Source organism: Cebidichthys violaceus, unplaced genomic scaffold, assembly GCF_023349555.1.
Source record: "Cebidichthys violaceus isolate CVI_PGR_0920_01 unplaced genomic scaffold, fCebVio1.0.p SCAF_326, whole genome shotgun sequence".
Classification (NCBI taxonomy): domain Eukaryota; kingdom Metazoa; phylum Chordata; class Actinopteri; order Perciformes; family Stichaeidae; genus Cebidichthys; species Cebidichthys violaceus.
The window spans coordinates 6,591-32,944 of record NW_027176513.1 but is presented as its reverse complement, the minus strand read 5'-3'; the positions used below and the strand labels follow the sequence as shown (position 1 = coordinate 32,944).

General features: G+C 46.0%; 1 protein-coding gene across 1 annotated transcript in view; it reads right to left on the bottom strand.

Annotated features, from left to right (window-relative positions):
• The window catches only part of LOC137883468 (regulating synaptic membrane exocytosis protein 2-like), a gene marked incomplete at its 3' end in the record, with an annotated part of 37,847 nt that extends 12,579 nt beyond the window's left edge, over nucleotides 1-25,268 (bottom strand). Inside the window, exons 1-9 of the mRNA XM_068724951.1 lie at nucleotides 25,114-25,268; nucleotides 15,480-16,420; nucleotides 8,253-8,464; nucleotides 6,810-6,929; nucleotides 4,561-4,660; nucleotides 4,267-4,390; nucleotides 3,747-3,793; nucleotides 3,321-3,433; nucleotides 2,266-2,313 (exon numbers count right to left, since the gene is read on the bottom strand). Of these exons, the coding sequence (XP_068581052.1) occupies nucleotides 2,266-2,313; nucleotides 3,321-3,433; nucleotides 3,747-3,793; nucleotides 4,267-4,390; nucleotides 4,561-4,660; nucleotides 6,810-6,929; nucleotides 8,253-8,464; nucleotides 15,480-16,420; nucleotides 25,114-25,268 (1,860 nt within the window). The remainder of the gene's footprint in view (nucleotides 1-2,265; nucleotides 2,314-3,320; nucleotides 3,434-3,746; nucleotides 3,794-4,266; nucleotides 4,391-4,560; nucleotides 4,661-6,809; nucleotides 6,930-8,252; nucleotides 8,465-15,479; nucleotides 16,421-25,113) is intronic.
• Between the last annotated feature and the right edge of the window lie 1,086 nt (nucleotides 25,269-26,354).

Below are 26,354 nucleotides of genomic sequence, written 5' to 3'. Positions count from 1 at the left end.
ATTTACCCTGAGAGGAAGAGGAGGAATATGTCTACCTGCTAAGATGATGTCAAGTCACATGCTTGGCGGCACAATTTATCAGAGTTTAAAGAGATAGTTCAGAATATTTGAAGTGGGGGTTGTATGAGTTACTTCCATAGTCAGTGTATCTACAGTAGATGTTGTACTTCACCCCCCCCCAGTTTGGAGAAGCAGACAGTAGCAGCACGGCAGCACCAGCTGCCCCCGTCCACAGCAGCGCATTGCTTTGCTGGTACTCCTGACTGCTTCTACTGCTTCTTCAAAGTGGGGCCTTGCTGAGCTCCATGTACCGTAAGTGATACACTGACTGGCTAAATACCTCATATGACCCCTTTTAAAAAAATCAGCCCTATCCCTTTAAGTGCTCATAAAACATGGCCTTACTGTATCAGTGTTAATATGGTACGATGATGCTAAAAATGTATTTATGGTATTTTAGTTTCGATGGTTAAAGAGAGCCTCCTTTAATGAAAAGATGTGTTTTTGTGCATGGTGCTAAAACATATCTGTGTGTTTTTCTTTTCTATTACGATAAGTGTTGTAAAATGAATGTGTTTATGTTGGTCATTAAAAACTTCCCCTGCAGGGATGAATAAATCTTATCGAATGGAAGTGAATGCATTTGGCCCGGATGTCATTTCCACTGAAGTGAATTGGAGTGAAATGCTAAAGGCAACATGCTCTAAAATGAACGGTGTGCTCTGTTGAAATGATACCGTCTACCAGTGATGATGCTGGCTCTAATAATGTTCTCTCGGATATTTAATGGGCATCGATATGGAGAAATCAATCATGCTGTTGCGACAGGAATCGAAGACACTTCACACTAAAAGGGAAGTATGGACTCCAAAAGAAGACACTTAGAAGAAGAAAAAACTCCAACTGAGGCCTTACAGAAAGTAGATGAAATGAGAAATAAAACTTCTAAGCTTCCGTCCATACTTCTTTGAAAATATGATTATGAAAGGGTCTGCGCCGTTTCAAAAAAAAAACTACCAGCTATACGTGCAGCAACGCAAGAAAGGGCATTCAAGTCAGTAGATTGCATGTATGCAAAAACAGACAGCAGAGGGCTTATGGGAAAACAAATTGTACCAAGTAATCTCGAAACTTGCAGCCCACCAAAACACCAGATACTGCATAGTATGAATACGGTGTTCTGTCTGTGAATGGTAACATATATCTGAAAAGATTCACCTTGGAATCATGTAGATTATATTATGAGTGATAACACGTGGTTCATAGTAAAGAACTCAAATATGCAAACTATGTGGCTTTACAATGTGTCAATTCATTGAAACATAAAAGCTTTTCCAAAAGTGCATACATTACCACGCACACACATAAAAAAAAACCCACTTATTGACCTCCGTTCAAATGCCATGTCATGTCTTCAGACTCCTCTAAATTTGAAAAATCACACCTGCATGCTCTATGCATAATGACAATATCCTTCCATCTGATCCATATGTCAAAGTAGGAGTGTCAACCTTCATGCTACCTGAATCAAGAGTACAGGTTCACACAAAGTGAGTATACTGCGTGTTATTAACCAAAACCAAGAGAAAAGGCTGAGTGATATTAAAGGTGACTGATTAAAGGAGACCCTCGGAGCAAAGGAAAGCCTTCAAAGCTTTGTTCAGTTTGCCATTTGGGAGGTACAATTTGCTTAAACTCTCATCTGGAAAAGAAATTTTGGTTTCAATCACAGGACGGTGAACTTGGTATCTTTTCACTGCAACATGAAACTGCAGACCCATCCACCGCAAGCTGCTAATGAGCATAACTGCTGTAGATGAGTGTAGGCTCAACCAGGACTGGGTTCATGTCACTTGAAACAGAAAACAACACAAGTCCTCTGTCCTGAGAAAGTTCAGGGAGACACCCTCCCGCATTGCCAAAGATACAGAAATGTACGACACAAGGTCGTGTTGTCAATTACTGCTGTCAAATCAGGCAATGGAAGAGTGTCTCTGTAAACGTGTGCGGATTAGTCCAGCATGCATAAACCTAGGAGGAATGAGGTGAAGGGTTAAAATGAGATAGTAGCACTCATCGTAACGGTGATACCGACAAATCAAATTGAAAAGAATGACACAATGCACTGCACTGAGGGAAACTTGAAGCTGCCATTTCCCTGCGAATGCATTTTTTTTCCAAAGTATGGAAACAGAAAGTCAGCCAGTCAACAGTCAATGAGCAAAGACCAAATAGAGATTGTGCCCTTCAGACGGGGCCCATTACCTGGACCCTAGGGGCAAAAGGCGTTGTTCTTCTACTAAGGCTTTGGCTCTGGATAAGCAAAATTAAACAGCAAAAAAAAAAAAAAAAAAAGAACAGAAAAGGAAATGCAATAAAACCAAAATCCCACAAAATAACAACAAAAACGTACAATACACTCTAAACAACAACATCAACAACAGAAGGCCAGTGGGTTCATTGTTATTTTCATTTTTTCTGAGCTGCTCTGCTCTGTTCTGCACGGGCCCTTTGTAATTATCACCGCCTCCCGATCGTATCTCTTCTCCGCTCTGGACCTTTTATCCTCCGCTTCAAGGCGTGCGTCACAGTGATGCTGAAACCCTCGTTGTCCCGACAGACAATTTAACGACGGCTCCAAAAATATCATCGTGAAGAACTCACAAGGTTAATTCAGTGAACTCAACTGTTTCACTAATCAGTTGTTTTTTGAATTTCAGGGTCAGCCGCTTCATAGAAATGTGGAACATAAGAGAAGAATTCAGTGCTTGTTTTTAATTGGTTGACGCAGTGTTAAAGGTATTATTGTGACTCACTGCAGCAACTGAAATCAGCCATTTTCACAAGAAGCTGAAACTACTCAAAAATGATTGTGGAGATTGGCACAGTGGTGTCAGCTATTTCTTCTAAATATCAATGTCCTGGATGTGTTACCTAGATGCTAGAGCTTCTTACCTGCTGGACCCTAAATTTGAGAGTTGATTCATCTCTTGCTTTAACGCAGCCCTTTACCCAATTTACCCCAGGAGGGTTTTTACACTAGATAATGGACAAGACACACAGTAACCTGATCTACAATCCGGTGCTGGGCTGGTAAAGGGCCAGCTGAACAGGAAGAGTGAGAGAAGCTGTTCCCGGCAGCCCAGTGGTTTGATCCAGGATTTAAGGTCGCATTGCATTATAAATGTGAGTTTAGTAGTACATTCCAAAATGTAGTCATGTGAACGTAATAACCCATCTTACTCATAAGTTACTCATAACAGTGGTCAAAGCAATATCTAACAGAGGATTTCACATATAGTCATGCTGAGGTCGCTTACTGAGAGCTGTCCTGACAGGTACTGGGGGGCGTCCCTCAGCATGCTGGGACTCATGGGGGACGTGACGGAGATGGACGGGCGATCCATCTTCTGAGACTCAAAAGAACTCGAACCTGACAGGGGGCAGAGACGACGCAGTCAGATCATTCAGTGGTGATGCTGGTTCGTAGTTTGTGGTTTTAGTGACATCGAGAAATCAAAATGAGAGGGGGGGGGGGGGGGGGGGGGGGGGGGGGTAGTAAGGAAGATAGAGAGACACAGACAAGAAGAGAGACAGAAAGAGGGCAAGAAAGCATGCCACGAGAGAGACAGAGAGACAGAGAGGCAGAGTGACGGAAGCAAGACATTTCATTCACTTGATGTTTCTAGGCTGAATAATAGAATAAAACGGGGAAATGAAATAGGCTAAAGATTTTCAAGACTCACTTGATTCCAGTTGTGCATGTGTGCTGTCTGGTATCCTTGGAATATCTCTGGAGAAAAAAAAAGAAAAAAAGAAGAGAGTGTGAGCGTGTGAGACAAAAGAGAGGGAGGGGATGGAAAGGATCAATTTGAGCTAATGCTGACTGCACCCTTGCTCTAATGACCGTAAGCACCGCATTAGTCTTCATTCACCCAGCAGCTCCCTCAGCAGCACAAAGCAGGTCAGATATAGGGAACATAAGAAGCAAAGGCGCCGCTGTTTGTTTTCACACAATTTCTCTTTCTTCGTAAAACAAGCGGAGGAGAGCGCGCAAGCGAGGCGGCGTGCTCGCACTTCGCTGGGCGCCGCTGTGCGGTCACATACGAGGCATGTTGGGAATTATGTTTTTTGAAATACCTTTGTTTATCTGATTGACTGAATCTAAAGTTATTTTAAAAGCTGCATCCGATGCCCCGGTCCTTACTGCTCGGTCTGGTGAAGAGCATACAGAGTGTGTGACAGTGAGGGTCGGTGAGCTCTCACCCTATAGGCCGTGAGACCACCAGCTCCACCTGCGGCTCAGGCTTAGATTCTAGAATGATATTGTAAACTTCTTTAAATGTGGCTCCTTGTAATAGCTTCCCATTCCACTCCAGCACCTGGTCACCTGTGGAAAAAAACACCAGAGACACTCAAAGTCAAGCAGGATATCTTTCATGCAAGTGTAGAAAGTACACATCATTATGCTCCTCTAAAGCCTATGGAATACTACTAAAAAAAGTGTGTGTGTGTGTGTGTGTGTGTGTGTGTGTGTGTGTGTGTTTGTGTTTTTAATACCTGGTCTGAGATGTCCAACAGTGTCTGCTAGACTTCCTTTCCTCACTTTAGTGATAAAAGCACAAAGTCTACCAGATTCTGTCATCTTGCCTCCCACCACCTGTAGAAGCAGAGCGGTGACGGGGTTAGCACTGACATGCATGTGAAGACCCACTTTGTGTTGGTGTCGTTCTAACGGCGGACTTGATGTGCCGTGCTAACTCTTCAGGACATAATTGCAGCTTGCAGAAGAAGATTGTTGTCCCCTCAAAGTCTCCTGATGATGTCATGGCTTTGGCCTTTGCCTGCAAGGTATGAATCCTCAATAAAAGCATTAAGGAGAGGGTCACTGGTAAAAGTGCATCTCTGTTTTAAAAAATAAATACAAAAATTGTTCAGGGCTGTGCTTTCTCCCCCAGGGACACACTCTGGTGCCGCTCTGTGGGTCAGTGACGGTGCCGGCCCATGGGCTAGAGCCGTACTGTACAGTCCTGAGCTGCTGTACGCCACTCGCCTCAGCTTACATGGGCATCATACAAATAAAAATCCCTCCTAATGGCAGCTGAATGCCAACATACAAAGGAGCTTAGGGAAGTCTGCTAAATGAAATGGCTTTATGTAACAGGGCAGGAGCCAGAGAAGGAGGCTCGCAGAGGAGGGGGGAGGGAGGGAGGGAGAGAGGGAGAGGGAGAGGGAGAGGGAGAGAGAGAGAGGAAGGGAGAGAGTGAGAGAGAGATGGACAGTTTGAGAGAGAGAGAGAGAGAGAGAGAGAGAGAGAGAGAGAGAGAGAGATATATGGACAATGAGAGAGAGAAAGAGAGAGAGAGAGAGAGAGAGAGAGATATGGACAGTGAGAGAGAGAGAGAGAGAGAGCTGGACAGTGAGAGAGAGATGGACAGTGAGAAAGAGAGAGAGAGAGATGGACAGTGTGAGAGAGAGAGAGAGAGAGAGTTGGACAGTGAGAGAGAGAGAGAGATGGACAGAGAGAGAGAGAGAGAGAGAGAGAGAGAGAGAGAGAGAGAGAGAGAGATGGACAGTGAGAGAGAGAGAGAGAGAGTGAGAGAGAGAGAGAGAGAGATGGACAGTGAGAGAGATAGACAGTGAGAGAGATAGACAGTGAGAGAGAGAGAGAGAGAGAGATGGACAGAGAGAGAGAGAGAGATGGACAGTGAGAGAGAGAGAGATGGACAATGAGAGAGAGAGAGAGAGAGATGGACAGAGAGAGAGAGAGAGAGAGAGATGGACAGTGAGAGAGAGAGAGAGAGATGGACAGTGAGAGAGAGAGAGAGAGAGAGAGAGAGAGAGAGAGAGAGATGGACAGTGAGGGCGAGGCTGGCAGCCTGACTGGTGGACTGACTGACTGACTGACTGACTGGACTCTTGAGTTGGCTGGCTGCTGCTGAGCGGACAGAAACGCACCGAGGCACTGAGCAGACACAAACATGCCGTTTCAGGAGGCTCATTCAATCAGTAATGATTTTTCCCCATCTCTCTCTTTATGTCCAAGCATGCTCCTTTGGACTTTGGCTGCTCAGCTTTATTTCTTTTTTCCACCACCTACAGGTTTATGCAACAGTGAAAAGGGGAGAGAAACCAAAGCATCTTGCACAACGGAAAAGGTAGTGACTACACTGCAATAACAAACTAAGACTACAACGGTTTACATCATGTGAAGCCAGAATAGGACCTATAGGAGAAGGTTATACAGCACTAAAAGCATAAGATTTAAAATACACATGACAAGCATAGAATGTAACTACCTAGGGGACTGTGATGGTGCTATGTGCAAAGTTTCAATTGTTTGGACAGTGACGACACTGACGTGTTTCCTGCGAGCTGCTGAATGCAGTTCATTAAAAGTAGCTCAGTGTGAGTGAATTCAAAAACATTACACGGCCCAATACCAAACGCTGTTCATTAATATTCATCAGGAGCATAATCAAGTCTTTAATGAATATTAATACTGTGTAGCACTATGATGCAATCAATAATTACAAAAAAAGGCCACAAAAGAGTAGAATTCACAGCTGAGAAGTTATTATACTGTATGTTAGCGTCACCAACACTGACTGTCTATCAACTTTACCCAGAATTCCTGGGTGTGGTCAGCTGAAGTCTATTGCCATCATATTTTGTGTATATTTTGACACGTTCTACTGGTAGTATGACGATGGTGTGAACTGTTCGGTATCTCACCGTGGGTGTGTGTGTGTGTGTGTGTGTGTGTGTGTGTGCATCATACCTTTCAGACAGAGTCATTATGAGCTCACCTTCAGACCGAGCAGAGCTCCTGAGTCTCGAGGCACGCTTCCGTCTTTCATGCGCTTGTTGAGTAAAATACGCCCTATTAGGCGATCCCCATCTTTGGACGGCTGCCACGTCACCGGGTGCTACAAGGTCAGAGCAACACACCTACTGTTTAACAACTCATCCGCTTCAATTTGATTACTTCAGACCAAAGCAGACTGTTCATGGTGAAACAAGGGCGGGGCATGGGGGAAGTGTTTATTCACTCAGGGAAGAAAGTTCACACAAACTCTGTTGCCTCATCAATACAGTTTAACTTCTTTCTTTGTTTTTTAGATAGAAACACGCTGAATTATGAAACTCTAAAGGATGGAATAATTAAGCTAATCATGGACCAAACTATTGATGAGGAGCTTGTGTGAACCTGCCGGTGTGAGGGTGGAGTGAGCTTCATGCAGCGCCCCATGCAGAGTAAAGCAAGCAGCCCGACACTCCTCCTCAAACCAGCTCTTCAAACTGGAGCAGGAAGCACCGGAGTCCGGTGCTTCACTCCACACAAACACACAACCACCATCCAGTGGAGTAGTGAGGGGAAAGCAGACAGCGAAAAAGGGGGGAGGGGAGGGAGGGAGGGTAGGAGGTCGTCTATGATACGATATGAGGTGGACCATGAGGTGCCAGTTTAAAGATCAAAAAAAAGATGAAACATACACCGCACAGAATAAAGCCATGAGACACGGATAGGGTGAAATCACAGACGCGCAGTGGAAAGGGAAAAAAGAAAAACGTGTGTTTTCATTTTTTTTTTTTTTTTTTTGGTGCAAAACAAATCCAGTCTTCCCTGTTTTGTGTGCTTATACAGTCATTTGGGTTTTTGCTACAGAAGTGAGTGGAAAGTTGGGCAAGGGGGCGGGTTCTGTCTGGACTGGGTGCTGTGGGGGGGGAGGGGGGGAGGAGGGGGGGCAGCAGAGTGAGAGGGACGGGCCTGAGTAAAAAGTGTTCCTGCTGCACTAAACAGGACCGCTGCAGAGCAAGGACACAACATACGGAGGAGAACGAGCATGCAACTAGGAGAGACCCACATTCCTGTGTGCCATGACAAAACAGAGAGGTTGTGTGTCAATGCTCTTCTTTTTTTTTTTTTTTTTTTTAACAACTACTGTAAGGTGTGTTGTTTCTGGTTGGGGAGCAAAACAGCAAGTACAAGTAGCAAGCAAAGAGGGTGCCCCCAAAAGAGACGTTTTTGCAACACCGAGCAAGGTGGAGCCAATAGTAACCGGAAAAAAAGAAAAAAAAGAGGAACGAAATCGCAAGAGAAATCAATTTGTACAACGTCAAATAATATCCAGAAAAACAAACATCTCACCTATGTACACTGAGTGACAAAGAGCAAACAAAGACTGGATGGGTAGGTCATAAATAATAATAATAATAATAACAAAATGCAGGCTAGATTGTCTCAGTACCTTCTCACTATGGCTATGCTCCTCGTTTAGGGTAGTGCTACTGCACGTATCAACTCCCGAGTCTTTAACCTGCGGTTCACACCATGCCAAGTCCTCTTCAAATGAGTGTCCCCCAAAGCGCACCATTTTCTTTTGCCTCTCAGATAAGGTGTGTGTCGGCTCGGACATAAATGTCTGCTCAATAGTTTTTCTTTTTCCCCTTTGACTGTCCCCTACAGGTGTGGGATAAAACAGAAAGAAAAAACAGAAAAACAACATGCAAAGGTGTAAATAAAACGAAGGAAACATGAAATGACAAAAGACTCTGGGAGAAAAGGGGGGGATGGGGGGGGGGGGGGGAGGTAGGAGAGAGACAGAGAGAGGGAGAGAGAGATGGGGTTAAGGGGCGGGAGCGAGGGAGGGAGGGAGGAGGGGTCAAGGCAGGACTCCACATGTCTCACCAAAGACATTGGGGAGGCCTCGCTGCTATGCCAAGACGCATGGTCCCACCAATGGCCATCCAAATCTCCTGTAAGGTGGGGGTGGGGGGGTGGGGGGGGGGGAGGGCGCACATACACGAGAGAGGACAGCGAGAGGGACCAGTGAGGACACCACGGACAACAAGAGACAGTAAAAGCCAGACAGACACACATATAATACACTAAAACAAGACATCCAAACATTCATCTCTGCACACACACACACACACACACACACACACACACACACACACACACACACACACACACACACACACGCTCTCTCACATACGGCTCAAACTCCAGTCGTCCTGTGCCTAAGATCCCTGTGGAGAAAGAGAGATGCAGCTCAGGTCATGATACACAAAGGAACAATCATGATTTGACCACCGCCACACTGTGCGGTAAGGGACGGACACAAGCCTGCAATCAGACACACAATTCTCAGCTGGGACATTCATGACCATCTGTTCCTCCTTTTTTTTTTTTTTCCTCGTCTTTCCGACAGAACGTCGATTAAATCCCACATGTTCAGCCTTGTAAAGATCCAAACCCAACACAGACGGGACCAGAGGTCAGATTCTCCGGATACAGTTCCCCTTGCAGGTTGTTCAGTTTAGAAGGAATGTTGTGACATCCTTTTAGAATTTCCCAACTTTCTACTTGGCTCTCTCAGCACTACATTTCTCGTAGGTTTAAATGACGCAGGGTTTGATTTATTGCCAAACATGCTGTACCGCTTTACAATACGTAGGGAATATCACTTTAGAAGGAAAGGAACTGCTCTTCCAGGACGTCATTATAATCCATGAATTAACCTTCCTATAAGTCTTGCTGGTCATAACAATAGAACGTGACTACAGCAAACACAATCAGAGGACAGTATTTGTCCAACAACAGAACTAACGCTTCAACTGCTACTCACCCCTCTCTCCACGGCAACGTCTTTAGCTTTTAATGTCATCTTTTCCTCAGAGAACAATCTTTAGAAGCGCTTTGCTTAACTTCAAATCAGCAGACGACACGCGTTTTGTTCAAACAAAGCTAGCATGTGTCTATCTTTCTTTCTTACAGTAAAGGGGGGGGGGGGGCAGATCTCTAATGTGTTTAACTGAGGATCCAGATTGCAGTGCCGCACAGCCTTAACTGACCTCAATCCAAAGTGCACCGGGGAGAGCTTTTAAAGATGAGGCTGTGACTGCAGCTTCTGTGGCAGCACCAGTGTACAATCAGCCCTGAGACACACAGGCTGGGCCAGTGGCTGTAATGGTTCTACAGGATGGCGGTTCCAGGGACATTCTTTTTGAACTTTTTCTTAATTTTCTAATGTTCTCATCTATCCAGCAGAAGGGTTAGAGAGGAACTGACGGTGGTTGGACCCTTAAGAGGGGCGATCAAGACCTATAACTCCATCTCTCACTGCAGACGTGACGCTTCCGTTAAAAACAAACCAAGAGACGCAGATATCTTAGGAGACAAACGTCCACTCGCTGGGAGCATTTCTTCGAATGCAAGAACCGACCAAGATGCGGGACGCACCGAGCAGAGGGATGGAGCGCGCTTTCAATTGGATAAAGAGGCTTTACAAATATAAGCTAATTAGAAAGAGTGAAAGGCAGAGAATCTGGTCGGGGCTGTAGGAGTCCCGATGGAGAGTAGCGTGGAGGTTAAGAGGACTGACTGTGGAGGCTGTGTGTGAAGACGGGGAGAAATCGTTTCAGTTGTCAGGGAGACACTGTTTGACTGAGACCGTAGCGACAAGCGCGCCTCTGCATTAAACGTCCTGTTACGAAGGCGGGATGGACATTTAAATGTTGTTCGCTTACTCTGGCGAGACATTTTAACAATCCCAAGTGAAATTGCTCTCATGTAAAGGTCGGTTAAAGTTTAAACAATGATAAAATGTTAGAGAACCGACCCTGGTCTTCCACTTATACATGGTCATACTTGCGTGTTTGCGTGAACGTACGTACTGTATGTGTACGTAGCTGTAGTGAACCTCAGGGCCAGGGCCGCAGGAAGCTCATCTGAAAACGCCCCTGGGCCATATGCATCACTTCTCACACACTTCACTGCAGAACCTAATGGATCTTTACAGGACAGGCCTCCTTCAAGCATTATCTGGCTGAGGAGTCAGTCTCGGGGAAATCAGGGGACTCTGATGGAAAGGCATAAAAATAGCCTGCATATGTTTCTGTGGGGGGGGGCAATGTAGAGAAGAAGAGTGCTGTGTATAGATAGCCACTGTGAATAGATATAGCCACGTCACTTAAACACAGCTGATGCAGAAATCTTGCTTTAAGGGATCATTTAGGTTTATTACAACTCGAGTTGAAGTTCCACAGCTCTGTCCCTTGTTACTGTATAATGACGGCGTACTCACCAGAGTAATCGCTGGTACAAGTTCCTGTTAACTTCATTGGATCATGTTTCAGGAAAAAAAAATTGTGAAACAAAGCCAACATTATTCTATAAAATTGGGACCTAGATTTTCATAATATCTTTCCAAAATAATGTTAGAACTCCTGAAATGATCCACCTCCAGCTTTGCTACATTTATTTTATAATTAATATTAATATCCACATCCTCACCAGCCAGAGTAAAACACCCTCTTTTCCACACTTGCGATTTTCTTTGTGACTTAGTTGCAAGGTCAGTCTGAGCCAAACTACCAAGCTGTCCCTCTCCCCTCGTTCTCTCTTCTATCACCGCTATCCATCCATCAGTCAAGGGGAGTGCTAAAACGACTAACTGTACACAGTTATGCGCTGTGATAAAACATTATGGATGTCCCCGGACAGGCTTTGCCCTCTGCGGCCCTCTAACCAACAGCTGACAACAGTGATTACCCTCTTAGCCTCCCAGCTGCTAGTCTGTCGGCGGCACAAACACCAGAGCCCAGTTCAGCGTGGTGGACACTCTCCATGGAACGAGTCACTTGCCTAATGTGGCCATGATAGTGCAAACAGCTTAAGGCCTGCCTCTATGATCAGGGAGACATGAGATGTTTGGACTTTTTTGGACTTTTTTTGGAGCAATAGATACATTTAGACGCTGTCGCAGCTTATCTCAAGGTCGTATCGGTCACAGTTTGAGCTCCACCTGTGCCCGTTCTCCCTCCCGTCACACTCCTCCCACAGACCACCCTCCACATCTGTCAAAAAGAATTTGAGTGGGCGCCAACGCGGAGCTGCGTCCAGCCTCTCTTTCGCCCAAGCTTTATTAACAGTGGCACACCACAATTGGGCACTGATCCCCGGCGAGGCACTGTGTGTGTTTTTTTTTTTTTTTTTTTCAGGGAGCAGGAAACTCATCACGGCCGTAAATTGTGAGCATCAGCAGTCTGAGCCCGGCCCTGCCGTTTTCGCCCCCCGACTCCGAGGCCCCCCTGCAAAGTGCTGATTCAGGACGGAGGCAGAGAGCAGGCGGTGGTGGAGTTCACCACCAGCAGGCTTTCCATCACTTTGACAGCTCAATAAAAACCAGTGTAAACTATTAATTGGATCATTAATTATTGATGCTGTTTTTACTACAATTCAAGGGGCGAGAGCAGGAAAGAGGCAGGGGTGAAACTGTGTGTATGTTTAAACATAGTCGCCACGCTGGGAAGGTGATACGGTGTCACGTTAAGCCCCTGGTGGAGGCAGATCTCACAACAAGAGCTTTTATTCTGAAACAATACCTAACTTCTACTGTAGAGCACAAAACACGGTGACGCTACGACAAACCAAACCGACTTATCGAGGTGCAAAAACTGATCCCAGAAGAGCATTGATGAGGATGTAACTTAGGCTGTCACTACGCACCGTCCACCTCTCTGCCGTAGTTAGCCAGCCAGCGTCTCCTTTTCTGTCTGTTCGGCACTATTATGAGACGGCATGTCAGGGGAATCGATAAAGAGGAAAACACAGGGAGAGGAACACCGCGATAAATCAGTCTCCAGCGCTCGCAGCCACGAGCCAGGCCCATTACAGCCGGCACACCCTCTCCCCTCCAGTCTCCTCCCCCACCTCCCCCTTGGTCTCCCCTCCTTCTCGTCCCACGAGCCTGCTGTCACACACCCATCTTCTGGCCGAGTCAGTTGTGGCCTCACATGCAATTATAATTGGTGTTCTTTGCTCTGCTGCTCTGGCTGTTTTTTTTCTTGACTTTTTTAAGTCAATTTTTTATTTATATAGCCCAATATCACCAACCACAGATGTGCCTCAAGGGGCTTTACAATCTGCACAGCATAAAACACCATCCGCCCTTTGACCCTCGCTTCGGATGAGGGCTAGCGCTCTGTGCGCTTGCTAATTAAAGAGTGCTCGGTTTGTATGTGATAGTACATGCAGGGAGATTTCTTGATTGTGTCAGCTTTTTAGAATGAACAGTGGGTGTAAAAAAAAAACTAAAAAAAACACCTGGCTCTAAATTTGTTTCATTTGTAAACTATGTACTGCCAAAACTGACTGATCTTTCTTGATGGCCGGTAGGATGTCACAGTTTGGATCCCCTCTCGGCTGTCCGTTATATAATTAAGTCTACTTGATAGAGTGCAAACAGGAACGCTAATAAACGGTTCTACTGAACCGTTTATTAGACTCCCTGCATGTGCCATATCACAGGAGCCTTAATGATGTCATAAATGAATGAAAGTGCCAATTATAAGAAAATAGCTGCGTGTAATCAGCTGTCCCAGTGTGTGCTGTAGCTAGTGTGGTTTGCTCAACTTATTCGGGTCAACAGTTCAGCTCTGTCCTTTGTTTTCCCTCTCTCTCCTACGCAGGCTGACCTGTGGAGGAGGCAGACAGAAGCAGACAGGAACAACAGAAACTCTGACCCTCCAAACAGCCCGCTTCTGCTCCCTATTTCTGTACCACGGCTACCTGGAAACCTGGAAACTCCCACATCAATAATGTAGCGCCATCGCTGGGCCGCTTCCTTTGGTGAGGAGAACAGTTACATAACGGAGCAGACCGACTGAATCCCTCCCCTCTCCTCCAGATTAAACATTTCGGAGCATATGGCAGGCGCTCGGGATCTGCTGCTACCGACCAAAGCAAAACTGTGCTACTGTACTTTTCCTCCTTTTCGATCTTTTGTTCCACCATTTGTCAACTGCGCCTCCTCCTTTCTTCGGCGTTCGCTGCTTTTAAAAGCAAAGGCCTCCGTAATTACGGGTTTGACAACAAAATCAATTTGCAATTACGACAACTGTCAAGCGGGGGGAGCGGTCATGAAGCTAACAGCCTAAACGATTGCTTTTGATGTTGATTCTATGCAAAGTGGCATTTAATTCAGTCACTCTGACTGTTTGCTTGCCAGTGCGCGTTTGTACAATTCGACAAGGGCGCTTGTTTTTTTTCCAAGCAACGTAGGACATTTGCCATGAGCGATCTGACGTCCGGTCTGACGTTGTTGTTGTAGGCAGACGGCAGGAGAGGAGAGGCGGAGCCAACAGCTAGCATACGACTTCAATTAGGAACACTGTAGTTAACTGCGCTTAGAATGAAGTCACCTTATCATTTTAATGTTTAAACTTTAGGTAATGAAATGAAACTGGTGGAAAAAAAACTACTGATCTGTTCTTTTTTTTTTAAAATCTTTTACCACCAACCACCATCAGCTTTTGCTCCCTTCCCCACTGGACTGAACCGTAGTCCTACTTCCACTTTGTGACGGGCCACTGTACCAGGAATGACATCATCAGCGTGTGCTAACAGAACAGTGTGGAGATCAAGGTTTACAGAGGAGGTGCAGCATACTGCAGGAAAAACACATGATCACCCTCTGCTCTTCTATTACCTTTATTCTGATAGCATCATAATAATATTCATTTGTATGCAGCAGTGACGATATAAAGCTACTCGATAAAACACACTGCGATTAACCCAGCTCACCCCGTTTCACGAGACACCCTTCTCCCTGCGTCCCTCTGTCTGTCAGTTACGCAACGCTGTCCCTTAGAAAGGACCGATCATGTGACACGGCTGAGGTGGGACCTGGTTAAATGTGCCACAAGATGCCAGCAAGAACAGTAGCTTTACATTTGTTTCAAAATCACAGCCATACACATAAAGCAGCCATCCACACTGAAGCTGATCCGGCTGGCTCCTCCTCCCAGGCACCGGAGCTGTTAAGAGTAGAATGTTCATAGATAACACACGTAAAACGCAACACTGCTTTGCATAGACGTAAGGCTCAGTGTTTCGAGAAGCACAGATTTAAACATGTGTTAGCTTGTTGTGTTTTCTGACGAAAATAATGAACTGTTATTTATTAATAGTTATGAAAGTAGAAACTGATGAGGAAAACGGTAGAGAAAATATAAAATGAGCGACTGATTGTGCACCAGAGTCACTCTAAGGAAAAAAAAAACATATATTTGCGGATCTACAAAGTGTAAAAATGGTGTTTTCATTTTTCGCCCCAAATTTTTTAATAGATCTTCAGCTGTTATTTAAAAAAAAAAAATACAATCTTTTCTCAAAACTAATGAGCCTTACACATACAAATACACATGTAGACATACAAACACAAAGCACGTGTAGAGACTGTAGACTGGGGAATCTGAAGGTTATATCTGAATCAACAGCTGCAAGAATCAATATCAACATGAGACAGCAACAATAATTAAAACATACTGAGCTGAAATCTTTCTTTCTAAACAACATTATGTCAGTATGATACTAGAAAAGGCTTTATAATTGCATGAAAAAGCATCAGAAAAATGACTTCAAGCTATGTCTAAACAGAGAGAGAAGCAGTGCTGTATGTGGCCCCTACCTTTCTCACTGACTGACTCACTCTCTATCTCCACGTCCTCACAGCTGGTGTACTCTGGCGTGGTGGCCAGCTCCTCCTCCGAGCTGCTCAGCGACACCTGCCGCATCTTTCCTCCCTTTTTGGTTTTGTGGGGCTTGGGGGGTGGCGGGCGCACCGACTCCGACTGGTCCGAGCTGAGAGAGTCATTCCTCAACATGCTCTCCATCTTCTCCCTCTTGGTCTTGCGGACGGCCGAACTGGGGTCTAAGTGGTGTTGCTGCCTCCTCATGGGATCACCCAGGTCGCCTCTCCGCAGGTCCCCGGATCGGTCACCCAGCACGGGGCTCCGGTGCGGCGTCGGGGGGCTGTGGTTGGAGGTCCTGTGGCCTCCGAGGCCGGGACCCATGGGCCCTGGTGAGGAGCGGTCGACGGAGTAGGAGCGCTGTCCCACCATAGGCGGCCGGCGCTCGGTGAGATGCTGTCGGGACAGCCGGATGGGGCCTGGGTCATCCTGCTCCGTGTAGGCCAGTGAGACGTCGCTATGGCGGCGCTCGTGCCTCAGGCGGCCCACCTCGGCGTGCATCCTCATCTGCTCCTCGTAGGGCTGCGGCTTCACGGGGTAGCGTGCCAGGTTGGGGTCGCTGCGATAGCGCGTCTGGAACTCCTCCTGGCGCTGCCGCTGCAGGTCGTACTCGCTGGGCGGTCCATCTAGCTCCTGGTCCAGCGGGTATTCCTGGGAGTGCCAGCGCCCGGGGCCCCGCCGGTCCCGGTAGCCCATCCGCGCCGCATCCGCGTCTGGGTACATGTGTGGGCCCCGCGGAGCCCGCCGATGGTCCCCATCCCCATAGTCAGACGGTGATCTGGGCATGCCGCCGTCCGTCGGGGCATACTGCGAGTGGTCGCCCCCCTCCCTTTGGTCGTATTTTTGGTTTGGATCCCTGGATGCAGATGGACTTCGTTTCCTGTAGATCAAAGACAAAAGAGTGGCGTTTAGTGGTTGGTCCACTTTGAACTGGATTTTCTCTGATTCTCTGAATACACTAAATGATTTATTTAAAAAAAAAAAAAAGAATTTGCGTGTGCATGCTGATGCTTAGTTCATTTCCAAAGACCGTACAGTGTGTCTGTCTGTGTACAGGTGGAAATGTGAGGTATCAGTCAAACATCAGCCTCACGGTGCTTCATCTCTGCCTCCAGTCTGTAGCTTCACTTTACTTTGCCCTGCACTCTGTCGGCCTCAGTCCCTGTCAAAAGCCTGCTGTCTCCGTCTCTGTCTCTGTCTCTGTCTCTGTCTCTGTGGGACTAAGCAGCAGGGTGCTGCACCACTCCCTCTTCTCACTGCAACATGCTCTATAACATGGCTGACTAACGCTCTCCTGTAAACTTTGCATGCAAATCGTCACGTGACCTTTAGATTTCACAGGAAATATGTGCAAGGAGTATGAATACAGGCAGATAAAACAGGTCTTTGCATTAAAACATACATTCATGCAGTTTGATTATCAAATTTGATTGAGAAGGTTGCAGTCTCCACACAGACGACGTAGTATCCAATACTTGACTCTTTTAGTGCCATAGGCAATCTTTCATTTCCATTTTGATAGCATCTGATTACTTTGTGGATATAGGTGCTTAAATCATCATCATTTGCAATGCTTATAAACAACAGGATGACACAAGATTAACAACACGGCCTGCCTGGATATGACCTGTTTGTATTTCCAAATTAATAGTGGGAGTATGTGTGTGTGCATGTGTGTGTGTGTGTGTGTGTGCGCAAAGGCAGAGAGATGAGGAGCCAGACAGCGTGCTGAAAGCAGTGCATTGATAAATGATTCAGAGTTTCACAGATTGTGTCTGTGTACACAGCACAATGGACATGAAGGGACGTAGAGAGCCAATAACAACGTGTCCCACTTCTGTCTGGATTTATGAACCTCAGAGGAAGGTGGCGCATTCATTCATCTCGCCCCCCTTTTGTTCCTCCGGGTGAAAACATCTAATGTCACACAGAACTTTAAAAAAAACAACAACATGAATATACAGTTAGTGAGGGTGTGGACTAAAGCCATGACATCATGAAACTCACACTTCATACCTTCAGTTTCAAGAGAAATCTTGAAACGAGCAGTTATGTTGGACAATACATGACTTTAACGTCACAGTCAGGAGTGCCATATTTAAAAAAAAATCAATCATTTTTATCATTGTCCGGCTGTCACAGAGGAGGCCTAACTGTGCATCAATGCATTCATTGCATTTTGTTGAGAATCAATTATTCATGAGCCACTTTTCTCCTACATTTCTCCCACGTTTCCTCCAAAATAATAATGACATTTTGGTGAGGAAAGAGCTCTGTGAAGCATTCCTTTAATTTTGTACGTGACAACTTTCCATAAATTTCAAAGGGCTTCATAAATCACTGCTGACAGCCTTGCTCAGTGGCCAAGGTAAGGGCTCCTCACGTGTGATTGGCTACTTCACTGAACCACAGAGGAGGTCTGGTCCCCGCCTACTGTCTCACAGACCATCCGGGTACAAGAAATGTACAGTATATGTACAGTGAACATATACTGGTATGTAGAAATGTTCATACTTGTCATATACCTTGTACAATATACAAGGGTGTAACTTTGGTGTGAGAAAAACAGGGCTCTTTTTAGAGATACGTGGTTCTCACAGGACAACGACTGATGCATTGCTGTAGATTGCAATATATTAAGGAGTTCAAATTAGCACAACCTTAAACATCTACAGCAGTAAAATGCAACATGTACATGAATGTAGCAGTACTATTAATCCAGAAACATCAGATATAAAAGTAAAACACTGACAGGGAACATTTTACTGCACAAGTACTTCAAATACATTCTACTGATAATACTTAAACACTGTTACTTAACAGTGTATTTGTAAAGTATTTTCCCCGTCTGGTATTAGTACTTTAACTGCAGTAAAGGATCAGAGTATTTCTTCCTCTTACCTATTAAAAAGTAATGCATTCTGTTATTTAGTTTAAACAAATGACTCATGATAATTAGACCTCTGTTCTCTGTCCATGGTGCTGAAATATGCACCAGACTATATGATGAAGCCGCACCCAATAGTTCAGTGAAAGCTTCATTCACTACGTCTGATGTTGTGCAGCTTTCTTCTTCTTTTCTTTTTTTTTTTTTTGCATGCCTATTTATTGTGTTTAAAGCCAGTGTTTCTGCCCAACTGCATATAAAGGACAGGCTACACTAACATTACTACTATTCTACTCTTTGTAGAACGAGATGCCGGTGGTGGCTGCGTAGTGATGGATGGGTGGGCCGGCCTTCTTCCTGTTCCAGGAGGCTCAGCCTACGAGCAAATATCACTGGTTCCAGCGAGCGGGTGACAACGCTGTGTTATGAGTACGTTATTAATAAGTTCCAGAAACATTAGTCCACCTTCTCCTCCTCCACCTCTCTCTCTCACTATCTCACACACACACACACACACACACACACACACACACACACACACACACACACACACACACACACACACACACACACACACGAGTGATCTGCTTTCGTCGTTTGAAGAGGACTAAACCCAAAACAGCTGCCTGTTACACCAGAGGGACCGACCTGGTAGCGCTTGCTGCGAACAACAATACATAACATTAATACTGCATCAAAGAATGTGCAGCGTCTGTATTTATCACGGTTTTTGAGAATCATACCGTCGGGATTTCTAAAACCCCCGGAAAACCACAATACTGCCCGAGCCAACGTCGAACACTGAATAATCTCACTAAAGTGAAGTGCCAGCTGTAAGGAGAGACAGGATGATGTATGAGTGCAGTGTGTAGTTCATAAACTACTGTACTGTTCAAATATGGCAGAAGTTAAGCGTACAGAATGTGCTTTCAAGCATCACTACGACATTAAGGCGAGATTTATTTAATAGCAGACATCACATAATAACACAACTCTAAATATATCCCTAAATACCAGACAGCAATAATCAGTGATTCAACTTTTTCTTAAAAAGGTGCACTAATCACTATCTTTGTGTTTTTGTGTGAACCTGCAACATTAGGCAACAGCTGATGGCTGCTGCTGGGACTTAACTTTGGATTTCACTTCCTCCCCTTCAGTGGTCAAAAGCTCTTCATGCAGCTTTGATAACTGCCTGCATTTCAAACCAAAAGTAATTCACTCAATGGTCGATTACTACAAGTATTTAGATTCTAAGTTCCTGCTATGGTTATGATTTTCCCTCAAAAAAACTAAATAACACAGGAAGTGCATCCCTCTAAATATCTGAAAGCACAGACGCCATCGTCTGAACAACCGAAGAAAATGCCACCATCACCTACATTACTTCATCAACAACAAATCCCAGATAAAAGATGAACGGCATCAGCCACAAACTGGTTTCGTGATGAGTGATTTCTTGCAAATGGACCACAACAGAAAAAAAAACATCTTAGCGTCAAAGATGTAGCGGAAACGCTGGCGCACAACAAAAACAAGACTAATGGCTAATGCCCACTTTAATGAACACATACTTATTTACAACAAAGACAGGAAAAAGGCCATTTGGAGTCTTTGTGATGCAGCGAGCTCACACAAGTGACCTCTCCTCTCTGCTTTTACATCAAAAACAAACGCCTCCCATCACCTCAGCACACGGACACAGCCTGGCTGATGATTCAGACGCAGCTGGAGAGGAAAACAAACACACACATGACGGCCGCTGCATTATTCATGACCTGCTCCTGGACACAAACTGAGCGCCGCTTCATTCACAAATCCAAAGTGAAGCAGCAGCAGAAACGTAAATGCTGGACTGGGGGACAGTCGCCGTGACTTGGATGGGAGATAATGTAGAGGTGTGTGTGTGTGTGTGTGTGGGGGGGGGGGGGGGGGGGGGAGAAATAGTGTGTGATGAGCATGAGAAACATCTTCTTCTTGATGATGATGATGGAGGTGTGTGTGTGTGTGTGTGTGTGTGTGTGTGTGTGTGTGTGTGTGTGTGTGTGTGTTGCATAAGCGCATGTGTCCACTTGTGCATGCCTCTGCATTTGGAGTTTGCCTCTCAGAAATGCCTCACTTTGACTCTCAGCAGGTCCTCTGGGATGCTGTCTTGAGATCCTACATCCTGTGTACACACACACACACACACACACACACACATGCACAGAACACACACGTAGCAGCTGCAACAAACATTAACAAACTGCCCCTTTGACGAGCTCTAACTCGTCTTGACGCAAGTATCACATTTCCCTGCTCCCGTTTAGCCTCGCGTGTCCTTCCTGTCCAAACAGAGCAATGTCTGTGGCAGCTAGCAAGGGAGCTAGCAACCCAAACTCCACTCCATCGGCATCTTGCATCGTGACGCTATAGCGCTGTCGGGCCCTAAACCAGCCTTCAGTAAGCACAACGGAGCGGTGGCGCAGCACTAAATTTTCTACTGTGCATTATTCCCCCATTGCTCCAGCTGCCACTGCTACTGTAATAGCCTCTCTGCAGATACCTCTGAGCTCTCCACGGCTCTGCCATAACACACTCTGCTGATCTTAGATTTGCATTCCATCCTCAGTGACACAGACAGAGATAGAGAGAGGGGGAGAGAGACAAAACTGTGAAAAAGGGAAAGGGAGGGGGACCGTCGACAACGCATGTGAATTAGAAGAAGCGCGAAAAAAGTAAAAAAGCGGGGAAGATGCCGGTTAACTGTGACCTAATAGCTTAAAGTGCAGCTGGTGTGCATGGTGCATTCAGCCAAGCTTGTGAAGGCTCGAGCGTGAAGTGGCAGGATGGGACACCGTGGGATCGTGACGCTGCACAGAAGGGCTGCTGCTGCTGCTGCTGCTGAAGCGCACGGTGACGTGCTCCCTCCATCACGTTCCCTGATAATATGGCAAGACGTGGCACTGAGCCGCAGCGCGTTGCGCAAAGGGGAAATCGACCAGCATGTGAATCACCCTAACGGGCCGACAATAGGGAGGCGCGTTCGCTGTCAGCGCGGCGCGGTGCGGGAGGACAGGCGAATGCTGCTGCTGCGCCGTTCTGCACGTTCCTGCTGAGGGAATAACAGCAGCCCTCGTTACTGCTGTTGTCCTCTCCAGAGCTAACTATAGAAATCCTCTGCTGGGACAAAGTGTGGAGCAAGAGGCCTCGTTCAGTTGGCGACAAGGACGGTGATGAGATTCAGCTCAGGGAGGGCGACACTGGCCTCGCTGCATTACTGGGGGACTTTTGTATCTAACATGGAGGGAAAAAAAACAAGCCATGCCACCTATGACACAGACGGCGTGGATGTCTTATCACTGTACATTTTTGAGATCATTGTAAGAAAAAGCATCATGGGAGGCATCTCTGTGGTGCAGACGGGTAAATTGGAAAAGACGTCTCTAAGACGCCGTGTAAACACGGTTTCTGTTTTTTTGCTTTCAGCGCAGCCAGCGCTTCTAAATTATTACTATAATCATCTTTTTAAAGTACACTCTCCTTATCAAAAGCAGCGTAATGTATCAAATCCAATGGCTCACAAAAATCATGGGATTACACTATGGCCCCGAAAGATTAAAAAGTGCGACCCTAAAAGATTAGAAATGACCCGACATGCTCGCCACGATAAAACCTCTACATGCTGTTATTTTTCTCTTGTGACGCGACATTAAAAAAAAAAAAAAAAAAAAGAAATCGGTGTCATTTTACAATAAACTGTGTGTGGTGTAACGAGAAGTGGGTCTGAGAGCGGTGAGGTTGTCCCACTCGGCCTCATCAGATTCCTGTTCTGGCCTAGTGACGGGGTCCGATCGGAAACATCCACAGCCAGCACCCCGTCTGCAAATAGAGCAGAATGTCTAACTGTGTCATTCTCTCACTCTGTCTGTGTGTGTGTGTGTGTGTGTGTGTGTGTGTGTGTGTGTGTGTGTGTGTGTGTGCCGCACCGCCTCAGCTGAAGATGAAAGGCCCGAGATCAAGCAGGAAGCCCCTGTGGTCGCAAATCGTGAACATTTGATGTGGGTTTACGATAAAAAAGGAGGGAGGTTATCGCACCAATGTTTGCACAGAAGGTCTGCAACGCACGGGCTGGTGATCACTTCAGTGCGTAGTCGAGCAACCATCTCTTAACACAAACACAGTCCGTGATCTCTATGCCATCCTGCTGATGCAAAACATTGGACTGGCTAACATGGTTATTCAGAATTTGCTCAATACTGAGCTCATATATTTGGGATTTTTTTAATCCAGCTTTGGTTAATTACAAAAGAAGAAGAGGAAAGTTTTAACACACTTCTAAATAACTAAATATTCAAATTGCTCCGTATTTGGGGAGCAGCTGAACACGGGACGGTATGTTCAAAACAAATGCCTGTCATTGGTTAGTTTACAGAGTTACTGCACCAGAGCAGACACTGTTAATGCAAAGCATCGTGACCCAGCAGGATTCATTGTGGAAGCCCAAAAACAATTGCGATTAATTTCGCCTCCCTATCTCGTTCCGTCGCCCTTCCTTTCCTCACCAGCCTCCTCTCACAGCCGCGATGAGAAAGATTGGAGTTTTTATATGCAACAAATTAAAAAAAGGAGAGACAGATAGAGCGCGAGAGAAAACGCAGCCTTTTCTTAAAGAATTCCAGAGCTGGTGAATTAGACTTTCGTCCTCACACCAGTTTGCCGCAAAGATATGTTGATGCTCCATATAAAACCGAGGAAATACTAGAAGCACAAAGACCAATAACTGAAAGATGAACCCCGATACAGATTTCATGCTCTCAGCTGTGTAGGCACCTTGACACACACGGACAAAATAAATAAATAAATACATCTATATATAAATAAAATGCCACGATAAAGCTGCTGCTTTCTAGATGTTACAGCAAAATGCACAACCTGCTGTACAATGCTGTTTAACAATGCTTTTCACACAGTGTGTGTATCAGTAGGCCATTAGAACGATCCAAAGGAAACGCAACATACATGACACACTAGTTACACATTTTAAATATTCATATGTTCATATCAGCTTTAACTGTCTCTACGTTGTGAGATGTAATCAGCCCTACTGAAAGGAAACCTTGAATCCTGGTCTGCAGCTCAGTCCAAACACTCACAAGAGCAGTTCGGTCCACTCCTCGACTACATAGCACCAGCTCACAGCCTCCGACCACACCTCTGTTGTTTTCAAAAACCTCTCTCCTGGAGCACTAAAAAAGAAGTCCTCGTTTTATTTGTAGGAGGATGATCTGCAGACGGCAGCAGTAAATGGAGTCTTGCGGCAGCGCTCCTCGGACTGAGCGTGTGACACCGGCTCCGTCTGCTCCACCGCCGCCGCCGAAGAAACATGTTAAATAAGAAAGCCAAAAGCAATCAAGGTGAAAATGCAACGCTGCCCCTGCGGGGATTGTGCCACCTCTACTTTACGGATAATGGAGAGAAGTCAAATGAGGACAAATGAGTGGCGGCGTGTTGCAGAGCTCTCCTCTTAGAGGGAATCTGGCCCGCTAATGACAACAATACATCCTGGAACGGTCTCTATTGAAATGAGATAACTAGAAAGGAGGCAAGAGCGGAAGGAAAACAAGCTGAATGCGCGCCTCTCAACCCGAGAGCAATCAGAGAAGAAGAGACGAGGGGGAAAAAAAACCCGCCCCTAATGGTCCATTTGCAGATGCAGCGTCACACTCCCCTCCTAAGACTGACTCAGCCGGCCGCTGTGTATGTGGGACGCCCCTCGGAGTAGAAGAAACACATCCAATTCCCCCCCCCCCCCCCCGTTACCTGCTACGATCAAAGCCGGTTAAAATCCTGCAGCAGCCCGACAGTTTAGCTGCAACTCCTAAAATCCAAATGATGTCGTAGTATCAGCATGACCTGCTTTGTTTCTGCTGCGCCCGCAGCGCCCTGCCACTCTCTGATGGATGTGGATAGATGGTTCAGTTTATGACCCGGGCTGCAAAGGCTTCTGGGTTGCCTGAAAGCAAGCTGACTTTTGGGTTTAACGCCACCGTCATGTGATCGCTCCGATTGGCTGGCGGTCGAGCAGCACCGGTCCTCTGTTTAAGAAAGGATTACACTGCTTGGTTGATTACTAGCTGACATCTATCACCAATCGCAGACAGAGCAGGAGGGCTCACCTAATCTCATTCAGCCGGAGGTCTTATGATCCTTAAACTGAACAAATTACATGGTTTATGTATTTTTTTCTCTTTTTTTTATCCACAGGGTGGATTTTCAGGCTTCAAATCAAATACAGGGGAGGGAGAGAGGGAGCAATAGAGAAATAGAGGGAGGAATAGAGAGATAGAGAGATTTCTCTTCCCGCATCATTTCTGTGCATTACAAAACGGATCAAAGAGTTTTTTTCTCCTGGTTCTGCAGCACGATGACGTGGCTGTTTTTCAGTGACCTGGTTTGATAAGTGACTGTGACTGGCTGTGTCTGAGTGTTGTTAAAAGTCTTTCCTCCTGCCTCTGTCTCTTCATCCCTCAGCCTCAACACATTTCACATCTGTCACAGTGTTTCTCCTATCGCTTGCACCTCCTTTGTCAACCCCCCCCCCCCTCCACCCCCTCCGTCGTGTCGACCCTCCCATGGGACGGGCTCTGACTGAACATGCACCACTGGAGTAGGTTCTGTTTGTGATTGCCGTGGCGTCGGCTGACTGACAGGTGCGTGGAATCGGGGAGGGCAGGTGGGCGATGGGGTTGTCGACACAGCGTTTCCCGGGATGGAGGGTGGGAGGAGGGGAACCGGTGAAGGGCCACTGGGTGTGTTTAATCACCAGAGTCCAGAACGGGGCCGGGCTGCAGGGCTCCATGTAGCTTTGAGAGCAGTGCGCATCTGACCTCCACTCTGAGACACCAGAGGACTCCTTCAGAGCATTAGTGCCGACACGGCGACCCAGAGAAGTTTGTCAGAATGCTATGTGTGCGGCGGCTGCATTTTTTGTTTTAATTACAACTGCATTTCCCATAAACACTATATACTGCAACAGAAGATTTTGAAAAGAATCCAGAGCCAAACCAGTGAAGCTCAAATCAGTTGAAATCCACGCGTTTCAGTCAAAGTCAAACAGCTCTTGTTCTTGTGTTGGAATAAAACCTCCCATGGTGCTGCTAAGTGGCTCCCGCTTCTCTCCTCAAGTACGCCACGTCCTGCGAAGACTTCGCTCTGTATTTTCACTCCCGCACATCAGACTACTTAAGAGCTCACACTCGATGCTTGACACTGTTCAGGTACATCTGCTCCTACCGCTTCAAGAAGCACGCCAGCGATGTAGACGGATCAAGGTCGTGAGAGAAAAGACGGATCGCTAACTTGCAGGAGAGCAGGAGCTAGAGGACTGGATTAGGAAGTGCTATACACAAGGCAGGGAAGTTGTATATGATATAATATAATATGGCGGTTTGTTGGTATTGAGATCCTACAGGAATTACTGAACACTTCATGCATCTTGGATCTGATCTAATAGCTGATATCTGATTACCTAAAACAACAAGGTCGTTTGAGATTCACTCAAGTCGGATGTTGAATACATTGTTTTAATATAGAGTGCAAAAGCACTTTGAACTGCTAAGGAGTTTAGTTAGGACTTAATTCCTCCTCTAGCATTCTTGGCAGTCACCACACACTACCTCCACCCTGTGGACTAGAGTAGGGCTGACTTGATTTACATATAGCCCGGGAAAAAACTAGGTGGACCGTAATCACATTTTTTGATGCAGAGGCTAGGTGTAAAGGAAAGTGTATTAAATCTGGATTTTATCCGGACACTCTTAAAGCCACAGTTCCATTCACAGTAACAGGCGACAGCGTCTCCCTCCCTTTCGTCTCCCTGCTCTGTGGAAAGTTTGAAGCAGACACAAAGTTGTGCAGCCCCACATCTATCAGCTCAGCCGACAGT